Consider the following 22,988-nt stretch of genomic DNA (forward strand, 5'->3'; position numbering starts at 1 on the left):
TATAAATATAGATTGGTGGGCATATCTCCAACTACAATCGAGATACAAAAAAGATGTAAAAGAATATGGAATATACACAGAATTACAACAAATAGATAAAATTTTAATTGGCCCGGAAAATAAACTCACAACGAAAATTTACAAATATTGATTAGAAGTAACTTTAGAAGAAGAAAAAGTTGGAGACGACTTCTGGCAGCTGAAGGCGACAGACGTGTGCGTCCGCCTTCTCGCTGCTTCGGTGGGCTCCCCTGAATCGCAGGGGAGCACAGGGTGCCTTGGAGGGGCACCCTGCCGTAGGGGCGGCTTGCTGGGACCCTCTGGAGCAGCAGCAGTCGCGGGGGGGGGTCTCCAACCTTACCCCAGGAGCCGGTGAGCGTGGGGAGCACGCGGAATGCCACCGCGCGCTTCACCGACGCAGCCTGGAAGGAAGCAATTAATTTGAATGCAGCAGCTGAAGTGCGGTGAGGCGGGAAGTCTCCCCAGGTCTTTTACAGTTTATTACCCTAGTGATTGACTTGCAGTTTTTTTTCTGAGACTTTGTTTCAACTTTTGGAGGAGTTAGAATTGGAGGGGGGGGAATTTCCACCCTCCTCGGAAAAGCGGCACTTGGACAATCTCTCCCTTGCAAGGGAGAGAGAGAAAGTTTGAAACACTTTCACTTCCTTTAATTAATGGGGGGAAAATCTCCTACAATTGGTATAGAAGGTAGTGGCATAGTCAGTTCTCGAAGCCTCTTAGGGTGGTGCATGAAACACCACTGTTATGCAAGGTACACTGGTTATCAGTTTGCTTTTGAGTCTAATTCAAAGTGTTGATCACCACCTTTAAATTCTTCATGGCATGGTACCAGGTTATCTGCAGAACCATCTCATCACAATGGGATTGTCCACCCCACTCACACTGGCAGAAGGACCATGCTGCAGACGCCATCATACAAGGAATTTTGGCTGACAGGGTCTAGAAAGTCTTTTCTACCATGCCCCCTACTTTGGAATAGCTTGCCACCAAAGGTGCAATCTGCTTTTGAAAAGGGTCTTAGATCCTGGCTCTGCTTATTGGCTTGGTCTTAATGGATATGTTCCATGCTGGAGATTGCTATGAGTGATAAGAGGAGATTCCACCTCTGTATCGTTCATGCTCTTGGTTAATAGTTTTTTATCTGCTTCTTGTTAATTTTAATTTTTTAATATTATATTTATGATATTATAACATTGTAAGCCACCCAGAGTTGTTTCGGTTAGTTAGATAGGTAGCATATAAATTTCATTAATAAATATAAATAAACAAATTTAAAATCATATGTATCCATATGGGGATTGGATAAATAAACCTGTATTAACAAAAAAGGAACAGAGAATCTCTCTATGCAAAATATGCATTATTTTGTATTTTCCATTTAATCATTAAACTTTTGAACTTAGTCCTGACCCCAATTCTTTGGCAATCTGTCTAAGACAGGCGTGAACTCCAGAATCTTTCGATTCTTTTTTATTAATGAAAGCTATTGCTTTTGAGAGACAGAATACCATGCTTTGTGTAAGGATTTGTGCAAAGAAGAATTTACAGTTTTATTACATGAGGAGAATATTTATAGCTCTTGTTAAAATCTCATAAAGAAAAATATTGTTAAAATGGTCACTCTTCCCAAATCAGATGGAAGAACAACCATTCCACTAATCTAGCATGAAGCTCTGTGGAACTTACGTTGTTGGTTATTCAGCAGATTTGTGTTATGCTTGCAGTTAAACCATATCATCTCTATGATAGAATTAAAATTATTTTCATTATATATGTGCAACTTGACTTCCATTTTAGAACAGATCCCTAGTCCTAATTATTGTCTGGTAAAACATTTATGAAACGGAGAAAATAAAGTTTTCATTTGTGTTTGATCTTTCTTTAGGTACTTCAAGGTTCCCCAGAATTGATTGAGCCTAATTTTTTGACTTCAGATTGTCATTTGTTGCTTCACTCTTCAAGTGGCAGTACTTTAGTCCTAGATGACAGACCTGGTAAGTCTATCAAAAAACCATATTACTTAGTAGTTTGTTTACGTTGATAATACCCAACAAATATGAATAATTATTAATAAAAACTCATTTAGACCAACAGGGGCTCTTCTGTGGACCAAAGCAGTATTTTTCCTACCTTTTATATAGCAGCTGCAGTTGGCCATAATCATCAAAGGTCTGATAGTAATATTCCATTTTAATCTAATTTGAAAATAAAGCACATATATGTGTGTTGACTAGTTTATATTTTATCAGCAGCACTAATTCCATTTTTCTCTTTTTAATTTAAAATACAGAATCATACAAGAAAAAGAAAGAAAATACAAGATAAAAACAAAGACAAAAAATAAGTTTATAGAAAAAATATTAAACATACACATAAAATGTTCTTCCTTGATGAATACTGATAAATATATTTCAGCAATAATAATTGTTTTTCCTCCCACCCTGCAAAACAGGCCCACAAGTTATGAATTTCTGCATTTATATTTGAAGAATTGCTATATAACATTAAAAATATAGTTATTATCAATCAACCAATTTGACCTATCACATATCCATTATAAAAAAAACAGTAGTAGTAGTTCCAACATCAAAGCTAAACTTCAAAGCCTTCTGTTAACAATTTATTATTGTATTTAACTTGCAGAAATAGCCTTTAATTTCTTACAAACTCACTGCAACCATTGTCTCTGATCCAGCCAGATTAAATACCCTTGGTTGACTCTTGATAATACAAGATCCTTTGCATGTAGCTTCATTGACTGGAGAAAGTCAATGACTGGAGAAATAGCATCAATGATCTCAAAGGTCCAGTTAGTCATAATTACAGTGAGAAGCAACTTCTCCTCTTGGGATCTTGAACTTTTTCTCCAGGAGCAAAGGAGAGGCTGGAGAAAATCATGTTAGTGGTAAATTACAGACATACCCCTGGAGGCTCTTTTCTGTTGTGGTGGTGGTCCTTCCTGTCAGGACATGTCCAGAAAATGCTGGGGAAGGTAGTTCAACACCCAGGGAATTGACTTCTGTGTCTTAACATTTGGATCTTGGCCTAGATTAGATTAACAGGATTAAAAGGGACCTTTTGGTCATCTAGTCCAACCCCCCACCCAAGCAGGACCATTTCTGACAAATGGCAGTCCAATCTCTTCTTGAAAGCTTCCAGTGATGAAGCTCCCACAATTTCCGAAAGCAAGCTGTTCCATTGGTTGATTGTTTTCATTGTCATAAAATAAAATTAAAATAACTCCTTCCAGTTTATCTTTTCTTTTCTTTAAAATTATAAATGGAATCTTTCCAAGTAACTGCTTCTCACTCCCAAAAAACAGGTCTCAATTGAAGATATCTCCATAACACTTCTTGTTTAGTAAATTTTAGTAAATTGCAACACCATATGTCTTGACAGCTGTCTTCTAGTTAAAATGATGGTTGTATTCCACTTTCCCAAGAAAGCCCTATTCATTAATACCCTCTTTAGCCTCCTTTAGAAATCTCCAGGTTTCAAGCAAATCTGTTAATCATGAATTTCAATGCATTTAATTATACAACTGATAAATCTACTGTTGCCTGTCTCTGGATATCTTATTTAGGATGATTTGAAATTGTGACAAATTAATACAATACAATACAATAGCAGAGTTGGAAGGGACTCTAGTCCAACCCTCTGCTTAGGCAGGAAACCTTATACCGTTTCATACAAATGGCTATCCAACATCTTCTTAAAGACTTCCAGTGTTGGGGTATTCCCAACTTCTGAAGGCAAGCTGTTCCACTGATTAATTGTTCTAACTGTCAGGAAATTTCTCCTCAGTTCTAAGTTGCTCCTCTCCTTGATTAGTTTCCACCCATTGTTTCTTGTTCTACCCTCAGGTGCCTTGGAGAATAGTTTGACTCCCTCTTCTTTGTGGCAACCCCTGAGATATTGGAACACTGCTATCATGTCTCCCCTAGTCCTTCTTTCTATTAAACTAGACATACCCAGTTCCTGCAACCGTTCTTCATTTGTTTTAGTCTCCAGTCCCCTAATCATCTTTGTTGCTCTTCTCTGCACTTTTCCTATAGTCTCCACATCTTTTCTACATCGTGGTGACCAAAACTGAATGCAGTATTCCAAGCGTGGCCTTACCAAGGCATTATAAAGTGGTATTAACACTTCACATGATTTTGATTCTATCCCTCTGCAGCCTAGTACTGTGTTGGCTTTTTTGGCACCTGCTGAACACTGCTGGCTCATATTTAAATAGTTGTCCACTAGGACTCCATGATCCCTTTCACAGTTACTACTGTTGAGCAAGGTACCGCCTATACTGTACCTGTGCATTTCGTTTTTGTTGCCTAAATGTAGAACCTTACCCTTTTCACCATTGAATTTCATTTTATTAGATAGTGCCCAATGTTCAAGTTTGTCAAGATCCTTCTGTATCTTAAACCTATCTTCTGGAATGCTTTCCTGCCAGCTTGGTGTCATCTGCAAATTTGAGGAGTTCCCCATTTATTCCATCATCCAAATCATTGATGAAGATGTTGAAGAGTACTGAGCCCAAAACAGAGCCTTGGGGTACTCCACTGCATACTTCCCTCCATGAAGATGCAGTTCCATTGAGGACTACACGTTGAGTGCGGTTGGTCAGCCAGTTACGAATCCATCTGGTGGTGATGCTGTCTAACCCACATTCTTCTACTTTATCTAGTAGTAGGTTATGGTCTACCTTATCAAATGCCTTACTGAAGTCCAGGTAAACTATATCGATGGCATTCCTCTGGTCCACTAATTTTGTCACATTATCAAAGAATGCAATAAGATTAGTCTGGCATGATCTGTTTTTGACAAACCCATGTTGGCTTTTGGCTATTACTTTGTTTGCTTCTAGGTGTTCGCTAATTCATTGTTTGATTATCTTTTCCAGAATCTTTCCTGGTATTGAAGTCAGGCTGATAGGTCTGTAGTTTCCTGGATCTGTTTTTTTCCCTTTTTTGAAGATGGGAACCACATCATCTCTTTTCCAGTCCTCTGGTAGTTCCCCAGTGCTCCATGATCTCTGAAAGATATAGTTCAGTGGTTCTGAGCTCTCATCTGCCAGTTCCTTCAGAACTCTGGGGTGTAATCCACCTGGTCCTGGTGATTTGAACTCGTCTAGGGTAGACAGGTGCTCCCTTACCATTTTCTTCCCTATTTCAACTTGTGTTCCTAATCTGATTTTTGTGATGCTGTTTTTGATAGGTTGGACTGTTCTATCCCTTTGTGTAAAGACAGATGCAAAACATGAGTTAAATAGTTCTGCTTTCTCCCTGTTGCTTGTCACTTTCTTGCCATTTTCTCCCAGCAATGGACCAATTGTTTCCTTAACTTTTTTTTTTTTTAACATGTTGGAAGAAGCTTTTTTTTGTTATTTTTTACTTTTGTGGCAAGCCTTTCTTCATTGTGAGCCTTAGCTTTTCTCACTTCACCTTTACATGCTCAAGCTATTTGCTGATATTCTGCCTTAGTTATGTCCCCCCCTTTCCACTTTTTCTACTTATCTTTTTTGTCTTTCAATTTGTCAGAGAGTTCTTTATGCAGCCATGCTGATTTCTTTTGGGTGCTGTTATTTTTCTTCTTCATTGGTATTGTGCTAGACTGGGCTTTTGTAATCTCATTTTTCAAAATTTCCCAAGCTTCTTGAGTTGTTTTCCCCTTGAGGATTCTCATCCATGGAATTTTTCCCAAGCTCTCTCTAACTTTATTGAAATTAGCTCTCTTAAAGTCCAAGACTCTAGTTTCACTTTGTTCTACTACTTGTGTTTGCATAATGTTGAATTCCAATATTGCATGGTCACTTACCCCCAGGGTTCCTGTGGCTTCAACACCTTCTATCATTTCCTCTCTGTTAGTGAGAATTAATTCCAATATGACTGATCCCCTTGTTCCCTTCTCTACTTTTTGGGAAACAAAGTTGTCTGCTAGGTTTGTTAGGAACCTGTTGGATCTTCCACTTGATGCAGAGTTTGTTTCCCAGTTGATATCAGGGTAGTTAAAATCCCCCATTACTATTGTGGTGTGCTTCCTACATACCTTAGTTAGCTGACTAGCAAAAAGTTCATCTACTTCCTCTGCTTGGTTGGTGGCCTGTAGTATAGAGCTATGGCAATGTCATTTCACCTGTTCAATTTAGCTGGCCTGGCCTAATCCCAGTTTAGTCCCTCAAGTCTGTATTTTAAATTTTTAGGGGTGAGTTTTAGGTTGTTTTTAATTTTTATCACTTTGTACAGCCTATTCTTTAATTCGATTTTATGGGAATTTAAGGGTATTTATTTTTGTATACGGTTTTTTACTGAGATGTCTGTACACCGCCCAGAGTCCCTTCGGGGAGAGGGGGCGGTCTATAAATCTAATAAAACTTAAAGTTAATTCCCCCCCCAACCTTTAATATTGACCCAAATGCATTCAAGATAGTTCTCATCATTGCTGTGCTCTATTTCTTTAGAGAGGTAATTATTTCTTATATATAGTGCAACTCCACCTCCTCTTTTATTTGGTCTATTTCTTTTTTTTAAATTTTTAAATTTTATTAACAAACATGTAAAATACACACACACAAAACTTAAACGTACAACACATTTACACAATGCAATACAAACAGGTTCTTCCTGTTCTTTCTAGTAGCAATTATCAATCGATAGCGCTCACCTTATATTATTTCCCATTCAATTGTATTTCATTTGAGTTTCACCATTCTTAACTTTCTTATTTAACTCATAACTATTATTTTTGAGTTTTGTTACATTCCTTCATTGATTCTTGTTTCTTTCCTCCATCCACCTATACCATTTATCCCATATTTGGTAGAATTCTGATTCTTCTTTTCCCTTAATTTCTTTAGTTAGTTTGTCCATTTCAGCACAATCCATAACCTTTCTTATTATTTCATCTTCACTTGGAGTTAGTTTGTTTTTCATTTCTCGGCAAAGGCAATCCTTGCCGCCGTAATTATATGTAGTATTAAATACTCGATTTCTTTTTTGTATTTCGCAGACATTATTCCTAATTTAAAAAATTCAGGTTTCCATTCTATTTTAACCCCCGTTATTGCCTCCAGCCAATTTTTGATCTTTTTCCAGAATTTTTTAGCCTCCTCACAGGTCCACCATAAATGGTAATACGTGCCGTGTATCAATTCGCATTTCCAACATTTTGGGGAGGTGTTTGTTGAGATTTTAGCTAACCTTGTTGGTGCCAGGTGCCATCTATAAAACATTTTGTATTGGTTTTCCTTGTATGCAACTGATAGTGTCATTTTTAAGTTTGTTCCCCAAAATTTTTCCCATTTGTCTAATTCAATATTATATCCAAAGTTCTGCACCCAATTTATCATTTGTTCTTTCACAATTTCCTCTTCCATTTTATACTTCAGGAGAAATGTATATTTTCTCCCTATCATCTTTCTATCTGAGCTTTGAATAATTTTATCCAATTTGTGTGGTTCTTTTTCAATGTCATATAATTTGGTATCTTTATTGTATTTAGTTTTGATTTGAAGGTAAGTTAGCCAGTCAACTTTCATGTTCTGTTCTGCCAATTCTTCAATTGTTTTTAAGTTTCCCTGTCTATCAATTAAGTCTCTATATCTTAGCATTTTGTTCAAATCTATAAAATTTGGATGGGTCGTCCTTTCTGTCGGTGATAGCCAATTTGGATTTTTTTTTTTTGAGACATTTTTGCAATAACGCTCTTCTAATTAAATGATTTTGAAAGTATTTGTGTGTTTTATTTTTATCATCCCATAGGAATGTATGCCAGCCTGCTTGCAAATCATGGCCTTCCAAGGTCAAAATTCTTTTATTCTTTAGCTCTATCCAATCCTTCACCCATGTTATTGATACTGCTGATGCGTACAGATCCCAATTTGGTAATGCTAAACCTCCCCTCTCCTTGCTGTCTTGCATTAACTTTAGTTTAATCCTCGCTTTTCATCCCTGCCAAATAAACTTAGCGGTTATTTTGTTTAATTCCTGAAAGAATTTTTTACCCGGATTAATTGGTGCGGCTTGCAACAGGAATAAGATTCTTGGTAAAATATTCATTTTAATTGTCACTATACGTCCCATGAGTGATAGTTGAATATTTTTCCAATTTTCTAAATCTTTCTTTATTTGTATCACTAATTTATTATAATTATCGTCTTTAATTGTGGAACATTTTGCCGACACCCAGATACCCAAGTATTTCACTTTCTTAGTTATTTGCATTCTGGTTGCTACTTCCAGTTCCTCTTCTTGCTTTTTTGTCATGTTCTTGGTTTTCATTTTTGTTTTGTCTTTATTGATCTTTAGTCCTGCCACTTTGCCATATTCTTCTAATTTTTCAATTAATTTCAGACTGGATTCTAATGGGTCCTCTAGAACAAATACTAAGTAATCGGCAAAGGCTTGGGCCTTATATTCTTCATTTTTGAGTCTTAAACCTTTTATTCCCTGGTCCTTCCGAATTTCATTTAATAAAATTTCCAAAGTCAATATAAACAGCAAAGGAGAGAGGGAGCATCCCTGTCTGACTCCTTTTTTATTTCAATCTTCTCTGTTAATTCTCCATTCATCAGAACTTTGGCTGTCTGATTGTTATAAAATCCTTCTATCATTTTTATAAATTTTTCTCCGAATTTCATCTCATCCAATAGTGTTATTATAAATTTCCAGATTACGTTGTCAAATGCTTTTTGTGCATCAAGGAAAACCAGTACCATTTGTTTTTCTGGATGCACCTCATAGTACTCTATTATATCTAGGATGAGTCTCGTATTATTTCGAATGTGTCTGTGAGGTAAAAATCCGTTTTGGTCTGGGTGTATTCATTCATTTAAAACCTGTTTAATTCTTCCTGCCATAATTGCTGCCAGTATTTTATAATCAGAGTTTAGTAATGAAATTGGCCTTTAGTTTTGAATTTCTTGTAGGCTGGTTTCTTCTTTTGGGATCAGCGATATTATTGCTTCTGTCCATGATTCAGGTATCTTGGCTTTTCCTAAAACTTCATTAAACATTTCCACTCCTAACTCTTCCAATATTATTTTATTCTATTTGTATAGCTCCACCGGTATTCCATCTGGTCCTGGTGTTTTATTACTTTTCTGGTTTTTCAAGACTAATTCCACTTTGGCTAACGTTATTGGCCTGTTTATTGCTTCCCTTTGTTCTTTTGAGATTGGTGTTATCTTTTCTGTGTTTAAATAATGTTTTATTTTGTTTTCGTCCATACTATCTTGTGCATATAGTTTTGTGAAGTATTTATGAATAATATGCTTCTTTTCTTCCGCTTTGTATTGAATTCTTCCCTTAATTGATATATCATCCTTTTTTCTCTTTCATTCTTCAGTCTGTATGCCAGCCATCGTCCAAATTTGTTGGCTTGTTCAAAGTAATTTTGTTTGGCCGCTTTAATTTTCTGCACTAATTCCTTTTGATTTATGAAGTTGATCTTATGTTTAATTGTCTCTCTTTTTTCTTTTTTAATTTTATTCTTTGGGTCTTTCTGGAGTTCATCTTCAGCTTCCATAAGATCCTTTTGCATACATTCTTGTTGCTCTTTTTGTTTTCTAGTTTTTCTCGCCATGTAGGCAATCGTAAGGCCTCTTGTTGTATGCTTTCATAGCGTCCCAGAGATTTCGAATTGAGGTGTCTTCTTTTTTATTTATTCTAAAAAATTGTTTTAATTCTTTCTCCAGCATTTGAGTGTATTCTATTTCGTTTATAATATTTGAATTCATCATCCATCTTTTTCTTCTTCTTTGACCTTTCCATCTTAATTTTATTGGATTGTGATCTGCCCACTCATTTTATTCTATTTCAATTTCAATTTCGTCTACTTGATTGCATAGACCAGATGAAAACCAAGCCATGTCAATTCTTGATAGGGACTGATGGGGGTTCGAATAAAAGGTATATTGCTTTCTTGTTTTTTGCCTTTCTCTCCAAATATCGTGTAATTTATATTCCATTGCCATCTCAAAAAAGGATTTGGGTAGCATATATTTTTTTTGTTTTATTTTTCTTTTTGCTTTCATAGTCCATTTTTTATCCGCTATTGCATTATAATCCTCAATTAAGCAAATATTTTCATATTCTAATTCATTTATTTTGTTGTGTAGTTTCCTATAGAATTCCTCTTGTTTCTGATTTGGTGCATATATGACTATTAATAATATCGTTTTTTCTGTTGTCTCTAATTCAATCATTAGTATCCTGCCTTCTTCATCAGAGTAGACTTCTTTGGAATTTATTTTTTCCTTTATATAGGTTGCTATCCCTCTTTTTTTTTTCCTGCTGGTGCTGTGTATAATTTCCCTAGTTTTTTGTTTTCCAGTAAGTTCTTATGTTCCCTTTTAATATGCACTTCCTGTATGCAGATTATATCTACCTTCAGTTTCTTAAGTTTGTTAAACATCTGCGCTCTTTTTTTTTTTTTTTTGGTGCGTTCAGTCCATTCAAGTTTGTTGAAGTAATTGTTATTTCCTGGTCCATCTTTAGATGGGGTGTTTTTTGTTGCTTCTAGTTTGTATCTGACTTTTCCTTCTCGCGCCCTCCTTTTCTGCTCTGTCTCTTTCTTGCCTCTGTTCTTCTTTCCTGTTTCTTTCCTTGTCTTCTGATGTTTCTTCCTCTTGACTTCTACTTTCTAGGTCCTCTTTACTTCCTTGTTCTTCTTCCCCTGTGCAGTATTTCTCATAGAATTCCTGCGCTTCTTCTATATTCTCTATCTTATACCTTTTTCCTTGCCAAGACACCAGTACCCCTTCTGGTACCAACCATCTGTACATTATTCTGTTTTTATTTAACTGATTTGTTAAAAATTGGTATTGTCTATGTCGTTTTCCGTGGAATCTGTTTAAGCGTGATCAACTCTTTTCCCTGGTATGTATTCGTCCCTTCTCTGGTTTTTTTGTACACTTCATCTCTAGTTGTTTTTTTGGCAAATCTTACATACACTTCTCTCGGGAGCCTATGTCTTCTGGCATAATTAGTATGCACACGGTAAGCTTCATCAATATCCCCTCTCAACTCTTGTTCTTTTCTCTGTAGAATTTCAGTGAAGATTCCATTCATTTTTCCTTTCAGGTCTTCCTCCTTCTCTTCCAGTATGTTTTGGAATCTTAATAGAATACAGCTCTTTCATTTTCAAGTCAGATTATTGATAACTCTAGTTCTTTATTAACTTGTCTATATTCCAGCTCCATTTTTTCCATCTTCTGGTCTGTTTGTTCTATTTTTGTTTCGATGTTCTGGATTTTCTGTTCGTTGATTGCTAAGGCATTCTGTATTCTTTCAATATTGTCATCCACAGTTTTAATATTTCCTTTCAATTCTCCCATTTTATTTTACATTTCTTCATGATTCATCATTGTCTCTTCATGATTTGTAGCCGTCACTTCTTGGTTTTTCATCAGTGTCTCTTGTATCATCTGGAGCATCAATTGTATACTCTGCATTGTTGGTACTGGTCCCGTTGTTCCTGCCATCGTTCTGCCTTTCTCTAGCCCCAATGCGCTCTCAATTGATCTTTGATTTGAGGAGTGGGGTGTTGCCGAGATCATATTGGATGTGGTTTTTTTAACTAACTTTCCTGAAGTTGCCATTCTTATCCCCCTATTTATCCTTGTCCACACTTGCATATAAATTCTACTTTAATTCTACTTTATCAGCAATATCAATAGTATCAATAATTATATATCTCAATATTTAGCAATAATTAACCTTCCTTAATATCACGTTTTAATATCTAAACATTCCTATGTATTATTCTATTCTGTTTTTGATCCTTAATTATTATATATCCTAGAATTATATATCACACTGTTATCTTATACCAATAGATGTCTCTCAGTTGTATCAATTATATAGGTATTCAATTCTATAATTAGTTTCTCTCTATGCATATATTACAGCTTATTTCGTTGTTAGCTTTCTTACATCAGATTTCTCGGTTCAAATTTTGATCCACTAGGTGTCACCCTCTTCAGTATCCCTGTTATTGTCAATCAGTTAATACAACAAGTCCAGCAACAAAGGAAAATAGAGGGTGGGTGGGTAACGAAGCCCTCTAATCGTTCCAAAAGAGCAAGAAGAAAAAAGTCACCAAGTCAACAACCAACCCGAATGTTAAACAATCCTTCTGTGCTTTACACGTCTTCTCAGCAGTTATTATGTCCTACTCCTGTTTTCCATGCCGGGTTTTCGTTCTCCCTCTGGCCACTTTAGTTCAAGTTATTTACGCATCAATTCCAAGCGATTCTGCTCTCACAGCTTTTTGGCAAAAATCTGAAAGATCTCCTTCCCAGAGCCTCCTTTTTTCCAGCTCACCCTCTCTGCCAGTTTCACATTGTCCTCCTCTTCTTTGGGTTGTCAATAATAGTAACAGATGTCTAGATTTCAACTGCTTTCTTTCTCTGCTTCCTTCTTATGCGGTCGCCATCACTCGGGTCCTGGCGAAGTGGCAAGATAGATCCTTGTCCGTTTAGTGGGTTTCTCCTACCGCTGGGAGGATTTGCCTTATCACCCCAGCGTCTTCAGAGTTTCCCCCTTAATCTGTTGGTCCCTCCAGGATCCACAGCGCTCAAAAATGAGCCTAAACGAAGAAGTTAGAGTTAGAGGTCAGGAGAGCAACCGTTCCTCAACTCCAAGCATGATAACGTCACCACAGGAAGTCCCCTGGTCTATTTCTTTTAAATAATTTAAATCCTTCTAGCTGTATGATCCATTTGTCGGTTTCATCCTACCAAGTTTCTGTAATGGCAACAATATTGTATCTACCCTCTTTTACGTGAATTTCTAATTCGCCCTGTTTGTTCCTCATACTCTGTTCATTGGTGTATAGACATTTGAGTGCATTTTGATTGACCCTGTGTTATGCCTGATTGCCCCTATTTTCTTTCCACTTGTATGATTCATGCACATAGTATGGCACTCACTATTAAATGCTTGGTTTTTGCTTGACAGCAGGAGTGATAATCTTACCCGCACAAACATCTGTGTTACATGCACTGATAACCCTATGAATTTTAGATTGCTGGGGACAGAAATGTTCTGTATCAATTAATTCTCTGTCCCCGCTGTTCAGTTTAAATGTTTATCCAGAAAATCTGTGAATTTAATGCCAAGTAACTCAGTCCCTTTCTTGGATGGGTGCAAACCATCTCTTTTGTACAGTTTTTCATTGGACCAGCTGCAGACATCATGACTAATAAAATCAAAGCCTTCCCTTTTACACCACTCCTTTAGCCACACATTAAACTCTGCTACACACTGGCTCTTCCCTTTTTGTTCCTTATATACTGGCAAAACCTCTGAAAAGATAAGCCTACAACCTATACTACTAAATTCATACCCCAAGCTCTGGAAACCATTCTTCATAGAAAGTACATCTTTTTGGGACAGATCATTTGTGCCAAGATGTATAATAGCATCAACATCACAGGCATTACTTGCACTCTTGACTATCTTAAGAATATGCCTCTTGTCTCTGCTGACAGTAGCACCTGGCAGACACCTGACCTCTTTTAAAACCTCTATATCCTTTCCTAAATTTACATCCCTTATGATTGAATCACCAACCAGAAGGTGACTTCTCTTTTTTTCACAAACCTTTTATCTAATTTTCCATTTAAAACTTGTAAGTTGGCAAACATTTTTTTTCAAAAATTTTCCACAAGACTTTAATGTTAAACTCATTTGAATCCCATCTCTTTTATATCTCCTTTGGGTGGGGGTGGGGACGATGACATTGTAGAACATATAACAGAGTTGGAGGGGATCTTGAAGGTCTTCTAATCCAACCCTGCTCAGGCAAGAAACTTTATACCATTTCAGCCAAATGGTTGTCCAATCTGTTCTTAAAATCTTCCAGTATTGGAGCGTCCACAACTTCTATAGGCAAGTCATTACACTAATTAATTGTTCTGTCAGGAAATTTCTCCTTAGTTCTAGGTTCCTTCTCTCCTTGATTAATGTATAATATTATAATATTCAAAGTTCTTAATTTATTATTGCTTTGGGCTTAATATAATTCAAATCTCTTTTATAACCAAACATTCACAACAGAATGTAAACAATTCTTTTTCAAGGTCAAAAAAGGTAGATATTACATAACAAATTAACAGAGGAAGCTAAGACAAAGGTTCTTACAGCAGAGAATTAAAAAGGGGGGGAGGGGGGAGTTCCCATCCCCCTTTTAAAAAACCAGATTATATGCAAAAATAAAATGAAGCAACAGACTTATTTTAGAAAAATGAGTAAAATACAAAATTCCTAGAGTAAAAATCTTGTATAAATTAGACTTTTACTGCAAAAAAAGCTAAAAGCAAGCAAGCAATCTCTCATGCTGCTGACTTCCTTGTGGCAAAAGAAAAAGTATTTGAAAGCTCTGAAGTAAGATGATGAAAGTTTACATTTGTAATGAAGCAAAAGGGATAGCCAAATAAGCATTTAGCCATGTTCTAAGAATTAATCTTCAAAAAATGATATTAAAAACAGAGATGTGTCGAACAATATAAACAGCTGCAAGAAAAGATGGAGACTCATACCTCTGGCTACATTTACTGAGAGTTGCAATCATCTAGATTTATCTAGGTCATCTGGGAGTTGTCATGGTGATTCCTAGTTACTCCAAATTTAGGGAGCCCATACTGCCAAAGAGCCGGCTTTGGCAGCAGGGTCAGATGTTTGTCGGCAGAGAGAAAAAACACCTCATTGTTCAGCATGCCATTTTCTGGGGTTCCCTCAGTAGTAACTCCATCTCTGAACATAGTGTAGCATGGTACTGGAATTAACCTTTACTATATGTTTTCATTTAAGGAATATGAGAAACTTTTTTGTTCATTTTCATATTGCTTTTGGTTAAACATTTTATTATTTTATTTTATACATAGACTATTTCTTTTTATATAAATCACTGCAGGAACTAGATCAGAGGGCAGCATATACCGTATGAGTTGTAAGTAAATTACCAATAATAAAAATACAAAAATAAACATCATAAAATCCAATTTTTATACACTAGAGATCAATAGCAACTTTCATACATAAAGAAAGACTGTCACTTTCTGCACAGTTCCCTCTCAAAGCATCCTTAGTATTAGAGCTTAGTATTAAGCTAACCAGAGTGATATAAACACAGAAATAACAGTAATATAATCAGACGTGATGTTAGGAAGCTTAAATAGATGTCAGAATGGTGTAACAGAAGTTTAATATGAAAAAAAATATTGGACAAGAACAAACCATCCTGCTTCTTGGAGAGCAGAACAGCAAAAATTGCAATGGGAAAAAAAAGAATAGAAAAGAAAATAACTGCAGCGTTGGGAAAGTAAAAGATGAGATACAATCTGGAGCATTTATGAAAAAAGCACAAAATGACTAGGTAAAAGTATAAAACTTAGCAACAAAAATAACAAAAGTAACAAATGTTATGAAGAATACTTTCCAACATCAAGAGCAGAGAAATATCACAGTTAGAAACATCAGAAAACAAACACTTTATTATGAACTTGTTTTAAGTTAGTTAATGTAATTTTATGTATTTAATTATTTTTGCTGCCCATGTTATTGATACAACAACAATTCTAGGCAATTTACAATTTGAAAGGTTCTGTGGATTTTGTGTGTATGTATATATATAATTTATATATATTAATAAATAACACTAAATGTGCTGGCCCAGCATTTTATTGCACCTGTGGAAAATAAGAAAAATAGCAGAAAGGCCTCTCTTTTCTGTATCATGTTAACTTTTGTCTGTAAGAATCCTGAACAGTTACAGTCTAGGGGACTTTCAGGAGTGACCAGCCCTGAAAGAGCAAAGAGTTTTCTCCTGCGTTGTTTTCTTGTGAGATGCTCTCCTTTCAGAACAGTATGATTGACTCCCCATTCTCTTAGCTTTTAGAGCAATGTTAAAATGCACCTTTTAAACTTTTAGGTTTTTAGGATGTGAAATTCTAATATCACTTTACAAAGCCTTAGTAAGATAACACTTGGAATACTGCATCCAGTTCTGTTCACAATATTTAAAAAAAATATTGAGATGCTGGAAAGAGTGCAGAAAACAATAAGAATTATTAGGGGGCTTGTGGGTAAAACATACAAAGAATGGTTACAGGAATTGGGTATGTCTAGTCTAATGAAAAGAAGGGCTAGGGGAGACATGATAGCAGTATTTCAATATTTGAGGGGCTCTTACAAAGATGTGAGAGTCACATTATTTTCCAAAGCACCAAAAGGCAAGACAAGAAGCAATGAATGGAAACTAACCAGAGAGAGAAGCAACCTAGAACTAAGGAGAAATTTCCTAAAGGAGAGAAAAATCAACCAATGGAATAGTTTGCCTTTAAAAATTGTGGGTGATTCATAACTGGAGGCTTTAAAAAAGAGACTGGACAACATTTATCTGAAATGGTATAGGATCTCCTGCTCGAGCAGGGTTTGAACTAAAAAACCTCCAAAGAGTCCTTTCCAACTCTTTTGTTCTATGTTTTATAACTTACCTAGATTAACCTCAAAAAGTAAGCAGAATCAGATTTGCTTAGTACTTCAATGGAATACTATCGGGAAATAGATTAGATTTGGAATTTAAAAAAAAACAAAAAAATAATATCAAACAATATCCATAATTTTTCTTGTTGTCAGGATAATTATATGCAAATATTTATGAGCTCACCAGAAGTTGAGCTCAGTTCAAGTGAGATTTCATCTTTTTCTTAAAGTATGGCATTTAAATCCTTCAGCTTGCACAGCTATGTACATAGGAATCTAGAAAACCTTTCTTGGTCTATATACAAGCAGCTTTTTTATAATTTTGTGTGCCATTTCATTTACAATAATCACTGTCTAATGTAAATGGGATTATTCTATTTTGAGATGAACAAAAGAATAACCAAATAAACATTTGCATCTGGATAACACTAACTTCTCAGTCTTTTGGTTAAGAACAAGTGTAATACTACATTTGATACTTTTAGAGTTTTAGAAAGTTTAAAATATTATGCTTCATAAATACATACCGAATATGGGCTGCCATTTGTCAGAAATGGTGTAGGGTCTCCTGCTTGGGCGGGGAGTTGAACTACATGGTCTACAAGATCCTTTTCAACTCTGCTAATCTGTATCTGAATATCTGTAAAGCTGGAAAGCAAAATTGTAGACAGGGTTCAGCAATCATAATGGGCTACCTACCCAAATTTTAATTTTCACCCCCAAAGTTTATTCAACTCATTATTTTAAGGAAACAATAAAGATTTGGAACAAAACAATTTTGAAACAGACATTCCAACATTGCATTGGCTTTTTCTAATCTCAGTTTCATATCTTCAGATAGCAGCCTAAAAAATTGATAGTTGATGTTGATTGAAAAGTCCAAGTAATCTTTTTCTGATTCTTTAAACCTATATTTTTGGAAAATGGAAATGAACTCAATTGAACTTATTTTCAAGTAAATATGCTTATTTTTAATATAAACATAGAATGAGAGGAAATGAAATTATTGTCATCCTTTCAATAAAAATAGAACAGTATTTGAATTGAATATAGATTCTTGGTAAGCTCTCTAATTCCTTCTAATTTTCATGAAATACCTGTGCCACTCAAAGTTATTTCAAATATTTGGTAAATAAATTTAACAACAATAGTAATTAGCAGGCAAAGCCAATAATAACCTGGCAATGGTTAAGAGCAGGAAAGAAAGAGAGGGAGTAATTCTAGCTGCACAATCCTTAATAACAAATGCATTCAAAGCCAGAATTCAGAAGACAGCAAGTGGTGCCTGTGCAAAGAAATTGAAGAAACAATACAACACCTGACTGAAGAAGATCATACAGATTGACTACAAACAATGTAATGACAAAGTAGCAACAATGATGCATTGGAAGATTTGCAAGAACTACTCTTTGCCTGCAGAATCAGTGGGACCATAAAGTAGAGAAAATGAAGAAGCTAAAGTGCTCTGAGTTTTTAGAATTCAAACAGACAGATACATGCCATGTAACACCCCAAACAATGCAATTGTCGATAATAAAAACAAAAAAGTATGGATTGTGGATGTAGCAATACTTGGAGATAACTGAATAGGAAAGCGGGAACTAGAGAAAAAGACAACAAAATACAAAGACCTGCAAATAGAAATAGAACAACTGTGGCAAAAGAAGACAAACGTAATATCAACAGTAATAGATGACTTGGATGTAATCTCCAAAAAACTGGAGCACTTGAATACCATCAGCATTGACAAAATCATCAGTTTTGCTCAGAATAGCTTATATCCTGCAATAATACCTTTAACATCATCAAACATCACTATCTGCCCACAAGATCCTTGGGAAGGACTTAATAGGTAGATAAAAATGCCACATCCAATCTGAATATCTGGCTGCTTATGCTTTGAATAATAATAATAATAAATACTTGCCTTTTTTGTTGCCCCTATGTAATCAAGGGAGGCATGCCCAAAGCAGTTTCTTCCCCAGCTAGTCATCTGATAAGTAAAGAACTGGATTAGATTATTTATTCACAAAATGTGTCAGAAAAGTAAAATAACAACAAAAACTAAAAATAGTACTGTAGGGTAACATTGTACAAAAGATGGAATATGCCAGTAGATAGCAAATTTAAGAGTTATTGTATCATTTTTTTTAAAAAATCATGGTTTTAGAGAGAGCAACAAGTTTAATGGATACAATGGTTTATATGGATGATCTTGGGAGAAGGATGAAACCCACCGTTTAGGCAACTGTCAGAGAATAGGCATCTCAGTGCACAGGAGGAAAAAAGCATGGGAACCATTTCAAAGTACCTAGTTTTCTAGAGACAAAAAAAAGGGATAGAAATATTTTCATACATACAAGATTCTGTTAATGTAACATCATAATAAAGTAAGATTTGTTTATTGGGTGTGCTTCTTGTAGGGAAAAATGAAAGCCCAACATAAATCTTACAAACATGTAGACTGAAGTGGCTCTTTTCAGATCATGGCTTAGGCTTTGGAACTTTGTCTCGTCTTCCAAGCTCACATACCACTACAGCAGAAAAGAATAAATGATACAGAAACTTCAGTGTATCAGAGTATTTGGCTCACAAGTATCCAGTATCATTTTCTTTCTAGCAGTAAAAAACATTTTTGGGAGGAGGATAGAGGGGTTCATAAAGGAAACAGAGAAGTGGTAGTGGGTGGCACAGTGTTGAGCCAGTTTGCCTTCTTTCTTCAGAGTTGATTCCAGTCAGTGATGATTGGAGAGGAAAGGTCTACCTTTGGCCCTTACTATGCTTTCTTCTCTCTTTTATATCTACATGAGAGCAATGGGTGAGTTCATCAGTCACCATAGGACCATCATTATTTTGACAATGCCCAATTATATAACTTTATCTCTGGTGAATTAAGTGATGCCATGAACATCTTATTGTAGTATCTGAAGGCTGTGTGAGTTTGGATGGAAAACAGAAGTTTCCAATTGAACACTGGAAAAACTGTGGCTTTTGAGTCCTACTGCTTCCAGGACTATGCCAGCTTTGTTATTGGATGGGGTTGCATTGCCCTAGATATACCTGATGTACAGTCTGGTGTCCCCCTAAACTTAAAATTGCTGATCGATGAACTGGTGGCAGTCATGATTGGCAGACCTTTGTACAGTTTTGTCTTATGCACCAGTTGCATCCTTTCCTGGATCTGCATGCTCCCCTTAAGTCACTCATGCCTAGTCACCTTCAGATTGAATTACTACAATGCAGTCTACATGGGATTGTTCTTGAAGAGTATCCAGAAACTTCAGCTGGTACCAGGGTTGCCAAGAGGATTATTAAGTGCTGGAACAAGATTAACATGGCCCCGCTCACCTACACATGGACATATAATCAATAATGTCATTGTACATTTATTAATTACATTCAAGCATACTTGCAAATATATTAAAAAGAGGACAGGTATACTTCTGTAAAAGATAATGAAAATAATAATACCCATTAGTACATAAACAATAATAAAACAATTATTCAATGTTTCACATTGTTCTGAATTTAAAGTTTAATTTTGGTTAGTTTCACTTGTTTTGCATTTAATGCCAAATTGAAAAAGCGTTTGTTGCCCCTTTTTTATTAATCTCATAACGTTTCTGTTTTTACTTGCGTTTTTGACTCCATATTTTTGAGATGACATTTCATAACCATTCATGAAATGAAATGAAATATAAAATATATTCATAAACAATATAAAACTAAACTTGCAAACTTAAATAAATAAGTAATGAAATTAAAATTCAATAAATTACATAAATAACTGTTCAGTGAGTTTCAGATTAATAAAGGTTATAACAATCAAGGCGGCAAGGCAGTTTTGCTATAACACAAAGTATAGAGTATGAAGTATATATCCAATATTATTTTTCTTTTTAAAAAATTGGTTTTGTAATATTTTTTTAAATGTTCCCCTTCGTGGGCCTTCTTTGAGCTCCACAACCCCAAAACAAGGTACTGGCTGCACCTCCCTCTCCTCAGGCCTGGCTGGTACATAATGTAGCAGCAGAGATAGTTATGTGCACTCCTAGAACAGTGCATGTTATAGCTCTGCTCCATGGGCTGCATTGATTGCCAGCTTGCTTCCAGGTCTAATTTAACATGAGACCAGGTTATCTGAGGAACCACCTCTCCCTGGTTACATCAGCCTGTCCTATTAGATCTGGGAGAAAAGGCATGCTGCAGGTACTATCAGCTAGCAACCTACCTCTGGTGGTCCTAGGAGACATGCCTTTTCCATAGGCCCTATTTTACAGAACACCCCCCCTCCCCAAGATTAGATTAGCTCCATCCCTTGTAACACTTTAGAAGTCCCTCAAGATGTGATCATGTTACCAGGTACGAAGTGCCAAGGAACCAAAGACATGGATGTATTATTTGCATGTATCTTTTAATTATTAAACATCAGCAAGTTTCCTTTTGTACGGGCAGTAACATCTTTTTCTATTTCATTCTTACAGCATGTCTTTTGTAAATCCACTTTCAACTTAGTCTCTGTCATATCAGCTAAAACATGTTCCCCTTCTATAACATATTTTACACATAGTCTATTCAAAGAGGCTGATATTGCTGTTGACATATTTAATATTAACCTTTGGATCCATTTTTCAAAAGTGTCCTCGAATAATTCCAGGATTAGAATATTTTGTGCCTTACTGTATCCTTAGTCAAATTTGTATGTTGTTCTTCTTCAGTGGGAATATTTAGTTCCCTTAGTGCAGTGGTGCATGGACCGGATGCATCACATACAGACCACGCTCACCCCAGCTCCAAGAAGGAAAAAACGTTGCAAAATGTTAAGTGGCAGCAAAGTGGTGCCGCAAGTTTGACATCCGTACTTTTTTTCCTAGTATTTTTCTTGCAAGTTTAAGTCTGCTTTTTTTTTAAATCAACCAAGTGATGATCTATTGGTTCTGACAGAATTGAATGGCCAGCTTGTTGCCTGAGCATGACATTGTGGACTGGAAAGACTAGCTTGTCCAATTTCCTAGCCAAGTTTCATTTTTAAGGCAAGATTAGAAATCATGGTAACCTGGTTTCTAACTTGGTATCTTACTGTAATTGCTAGACTAAACTGGCTGCTTTCAGTGTTAAATACAACACTTATAAAGAAAGATTCTTTATAATTAATTTCAAAATCTTATTTCAAATTTATCCAGATCCTTTAGATTTAGATCATTTAAATCTTTAATACATTTGCAACTTTCTAAAGTTTTAATCACCTTTTTGTTGTTTATTTCAATATATAAAATATATATATATTTCTAAATTCTTAAATTTGTATTTAAATTTTCTTTTGCTAATGTTTGGAGGAAATTCACCTGGTATTTTCAGAATTGTGGATCCAAAGCAATTTCCAAAAGTGATTAGAAAAGGAAGTATACAAATCCAGTGTCGTTTTAATGGCTTTATGGTTTGAAGAAGATGGCTATACTATTATCTTTTAAGGCTCTAAACCCACCAGAGACTGCTGTCTTGCATTCAATATATAAGGAACAACTACCTGGAACACTTGTAGATGGCCTATTTGCAATCTCTTTGTTCTTTACTATGGTTGTCACTTCTGCTCTTTGCACAGCTATCTTTAATGTGCTATTCTTTCAACAGGCTATTCTTATACCTCTTCAAGCTAGTGAGTATAAGGATTAAGCTAATCTTTTTATTTTTAACACTTTTGTAACTATAAAAAGAGATCAAACCACCACCCTGGGATAAGACACACAAGTTCTAATAACAAAAAATGCTATTAATTAAAATGAAAGGAAGCATTCAAAACATCTAAGCTAGTATTGTTGAAATGAACATATATTTCAACCTCTTAATCCTAGAGAAGATTATATATATATATATATATATATATATATATATATATATATATATATATATATATATATATATATATATATATATATATATAAACACCCAATGTTTTATTATTATTTCTACATTATTCCCTAATGTTCTGTTTTAAACAAGTTTTTTTTTTTGCTGAAAAATGTTCTTTTTATATAAATTTATATAAATATCTGTTCAATTATCCAACTTTATAATTTAAATACTTATAGGTCTTCTTGGCACTTTTGAAATGGATGAAGGAATGACATATGAACAAATGCAGGTTAGACTTTGTTTCTGGTACAGTTGTAAGCAATTTTTAGGTCTTTTGACAAAATTATAATGAAACTTGGTATACTTCATTTTTTAGACTATAATTGAAGAGGTTCTGGAGGAATGTGGATATTACAATTTTACCTCAAGTAGGTGAGTTTCATTTCAGAATGTTAAAGTGAGATGAGGTTATTGATTGAAAGTATTAATTATTTTTTCTAATGACAGGTCATGTTAAGCTTAATAAGGTAAAAGTTTCCTTGTCAGTCATGTCCGATTCTAGGGCATAGTGTTTAACTCCCTTTCGTGACTGAAGAAGTCAGCATAGTCAAAGACAATCTCCATGTTCAT

General features: G+C 35.3%; 1 protein-coding gene across 1 annotated transcript in view; it reads left to right on the forward strand.

Annotated features, from left to right (window-relative positions):
- The window catches only part of NEK10 (NIMA related kinase 10), a 177,301-nt gene that overhangs the window by 149,543 nt on the left and 4,770 nt on the right, over nucleotides 1-22,988 (forward strand). Inside the window, exons 35-37 of the mRNA XM_081933724.1 lie at nucleotides 1,907-2,015; nucleotides 22,595-22,647; nucleotides 22,735-22,790. Of these exons, the coding sequence (XP_081789850.1) occupies nucleotides 1,907-2,015; nucleotides 22,595-22,647; nucleotides 22,735-22,790 (218 nt within the window). The remainder of the gene's footprint in view (nucleotides 1-1,906; nucleotides 2,016-22,594; nucleotides 22,648-22,734; nucleotides 22,791-22,988) is intronic.

The sequence above is a fragment of the Natrix helvetica genome (genome assembly GCF_964273705.1).
Source record: "Natrix helvetica genome assembly, chromosome: Z".
Taxonomy (NCBI): Eukaryota; Metazoa; Chordata; class Lepidosauria; order Squamata; family Natricidae; genus Natrix; species Natrix helvetica.